The sequence below is a fragment of the Centruroides sculpturatus genome, unplaced genomic scaffold, assembly GCF_000671375.1.
Source record: "Centruroides sculpturatus isolate CEXI.00-Female unplaced genomic scaffold, Cexi_2.0 scaffold1781, whole genome shotgun sequence".
NCBI classification, from domain to species: Eukaryota; Metazoa; Arthropoda; class Arachnida; order Scorpiones; family Buthidae; genus Centruroides; species Centruroides sculpturatus.
In genome coordinates, this window is record NW_019385998.1 from 8,505 (window position 1) to 11,928 (window position 3,424).

The 3,424-nt window shown below is 26.1% G+C and overlaps 1 protein-coding gene across 2 annotated transcripts in view; it reads left to right on the forward strand.

Annotated features, from left to right (window-relative positions):
* Positions 1-439: 439 nt before the first annotated feature.
* The window catches only part of LOC111613009 (prosaposin-like), a 67,074-nt gene continuing 64,089 nt past the window's right edge, over positions 440-3,424 (forward strand). For both annotated transcript variants that reach the window (XM_023354303.1, XM_023354304.1), the window contains exon 1: positions 440-542. In XM_023354303.1, coding sequence (XP_023210071.1) covers positions 498-542 — 45 coding nt within the window. In that variant the 5' untranslated portion in view covers positions 440-497. The remainder of the gene's footprint in view (positions 543-3,424) is intronic.

Here is a 3,424-nt window from a genome sequence, read left to right on the forward strand (position 1 = left end):
AAAATGGGTTTTCAATTCTTTATTTTTGATGAAGGAACACAATGTGAACCATAATGTTATGCAAAATTCGCCATTTATAATTAAATCAACTTAATAAGTCGTTGTCAGTCGAAGAAGTTTATATTTACCAAACAACCTGCAGTATTTTTAGACTTAAGGCTAAGGAAATAATTTTAGGATTTTTTTCATATTATGATTTAATGTTTGTTGTAATTTTTTTTATAATACAACATGTATCAAAAAGAACTTTGCAATGTATATTCAAAGACTTGGTTATTCTACTTTCACTAACCTGTTGTTGCACATAAAATCATGGTGTCAACACAAAGGTTCTATCACCCATGCCATTTTGTTTCAAACATAATCTCACAGTTAGAGGAAGTTGCAGTCATCTCTCACTAATATTTCTATATTTTCAGATAAAGTAATGTGCAATTTGAAATATTTATTTCATTTGTTTTGATTTTTAGAATGAAATTTGTGATCTGTGCAAGCAAATGGTACAAGAAGCTAGAGATCAATTATTAAGTAATGAAACTCAAGTAAGTTTTGAAAATATGTATGTATTTATTAAGGATGCACTGGTATGATCTTAATAATATATTTTCTTCACTCATTTATAAGTACTAGAAAACTGTTCTATAAACTGACTTAATGACAGAGGATTTATAAATTTTTTTATTACATTTGTAAGTGATCCTTTATCATCACAGGTCTTTTTTCTACATGAAAAACCTTCAAACCAGGAGGATTTGAAATATTCCTTTTATTCTCCAAACTAATAACGTACCTTCCCTTAATTTTTCAACCTTCGAAAATCGCTGTTTGATCTTTTGCATTTCAAATCTTCTTTATAACATTTTTTTTTTAATTCTTAAACTTTTTTTTTAACATTCTTTTTAAACTTTAAACTTCTGTACTTTAGAACAACAAACAAATTAACATGCAAATAAGTGAGTGGGTCCGATATCGCTACAACATTGTTATACATATTTCAGAAATGTTACGTTTTTTTCCATGTTACAGGTTTTATAAGAATTGATTAAACAAACTTTGTGTCACTCTATGCTAGTGTTTGTTTACTTTGAACTGTTCAGATGTTTAATGAGAGAGAAATGCATTTGAAAATAGTATAGTGTTTAAAATTTTAAGAAAGTTCATTTGCATTATCACAGGAAAGTGCTCTAAATGAATGCAAGATCTAAATTTTATTTATTTATAATCCAAAATTTAAAGTTTTCAATGTTCTAAAAATATTGTTTTTCAGGAGAAGAGTCATAGAAGATTGATCATCAACTGATGATATGCCAACTGGCATCGAACACTTTTAATAAATCTATCATTAGTATCATAATTATCTTTTGCTATTTTTTTAAATATTAGATAATAATACTTCCAGAAAAGTAATGTTTTCAAAAAATTGTCTTAAATTAATCCTAATTTGTCAGTTACCATAAATGCCCTAGATTAATCTGATCATAATAAGCAGCAGGTTGATCACAATAACTGGCAAGATTTTACACAGGAAATACAGAATGGCTTGGAAACATTTTGGTTTTTGTTACATTTAAGTAGTTGATAATATAAACAAGTAATCACAATATGTGGTTACCCTTGTGTGTAATATACATAAAACGTTACCTAATTTGTGAAATCGATAGCCAACGTGCCAATTTTCATGAATTATGCTAACTTTGAATTTCTGATTTTGTGAAATCAGCATTTTCTTTTCTAATAAGATACAGACATATGTTTTTATTAACAATTTGTATCCATAATTCAATAAAAGTTTTTATTGTAGTATTGTCTTCATACATGAAGGTTATGTAATGATACTTTATACTTTTTAATGATGCTTGTTTATACATTCTAGAGTTTAAAAAATTTAATAGAATAAAAAATAGTAATGTCATATTCAGATTTTGTAGCAAGATGGCAGAAAGAATTAATATAAATTCTTCACTTTATATTAATGTAAAAAAATGCATTTATAACATGAAATAACTAATTGTTAAGATATCAAAAATAATAATCAGTAAGACTAATGAAAGAAGAGCTCATCAAAATACTTTGATGAGCTCTTCTTTCATTAGTCTTACTGATTATTATTTTTGATATCTTAACAATTAGTTATTTCATGTTATAAATGCATTTTTTTACATTAATATAAAGTGAAGAATTTATATTAATTCTTTCTGCCATCTTGCTACAAAATCTGAATATGACATTACTATTTTTTATTCTATTAAATTTTTTAAACTCTAGAATGTATAAACAAGCATCATTAAAAAGTATAAAGTATCATTACATAACCTTCATGTATGAAGACAATACTACAATAAAAACTTTTATTGAATTATGGATACAAATTGTTAATAAAAACATATGTCTGTATCTTATTAGAAAAGAAAATGCTGATTTCACAAAATCAGAAATTCAAAGTTAGCATAATTCATGAAAATTGGCACGTTGGCTATCGATTTCACAAATTAGGTAACGTTTTATGTATATTACACACAAGGGTAACCACATATTGTGATTACTTGTTTATATTATCAACTACTTAAATGTAACAAAAACCAAAATGTTTCCAAGCCATTCTGTATTTCCTGTGTAAAATCTTGCCAGTTATTGTGATCAACCTGCTGCTTATTATGATCAGATTAATCTAGGGCATTTATGGTAACTGACAAATTAGGATTAATTTAAGACAATTTTTTGAAAACATTACTTTTCTGGAAGTATTATTATCTAATATTTAAAAAAATAGCAAAAGATAATTATGATACTAATGATAGATTTATTAAAAGTGTTCGATGCCAGTTGGCATATCATCAGTTGATGATCAATCTTCTATGACTCTTCTCCTGAAAAACAATATTTTTAGAACATTGAAAACTTTAAATTTTGGATTATAAATAAATAAAATTTAGATCTTGCATTCATTTAGAGCACTTTCCTGTGATAATGCAAATGAACTTTCTTAAAATTTTAAACACTATACTATTTTCAAATGCATTTCTCTCTCATTAAACATCTGAACAGTTCAAAGTAAACAAACACTAGCATAGAGTGACACAAAGTTTGTTTAATCAATTCTTATAAAACCTGTAACATGGAAAAAAACGTAACATTTCTGAAATATGTATAACAATGTTGTAGCGATATCGGACCCACTCACTTATTTGCATGTTAATTTGTTTGTTGTTCTAAAGTACAGAAGTTTAAAGTTTAAAAAGAATGTTAAAAAAAAAAGTTTAAGAATTAAAAAAAAAATGTTATAAAGAAGATTTGAAATGCAAAAGATCAAACAGCGATTTTCGAAGGTTGAAAAATTAAGGGAAGGTACGTTATTAGTTTGGAGAATAAAAGGAATATTTCAAATCCTCCTGGTTTGAAGGTTTTTCATGTAGAAAAAAGACCT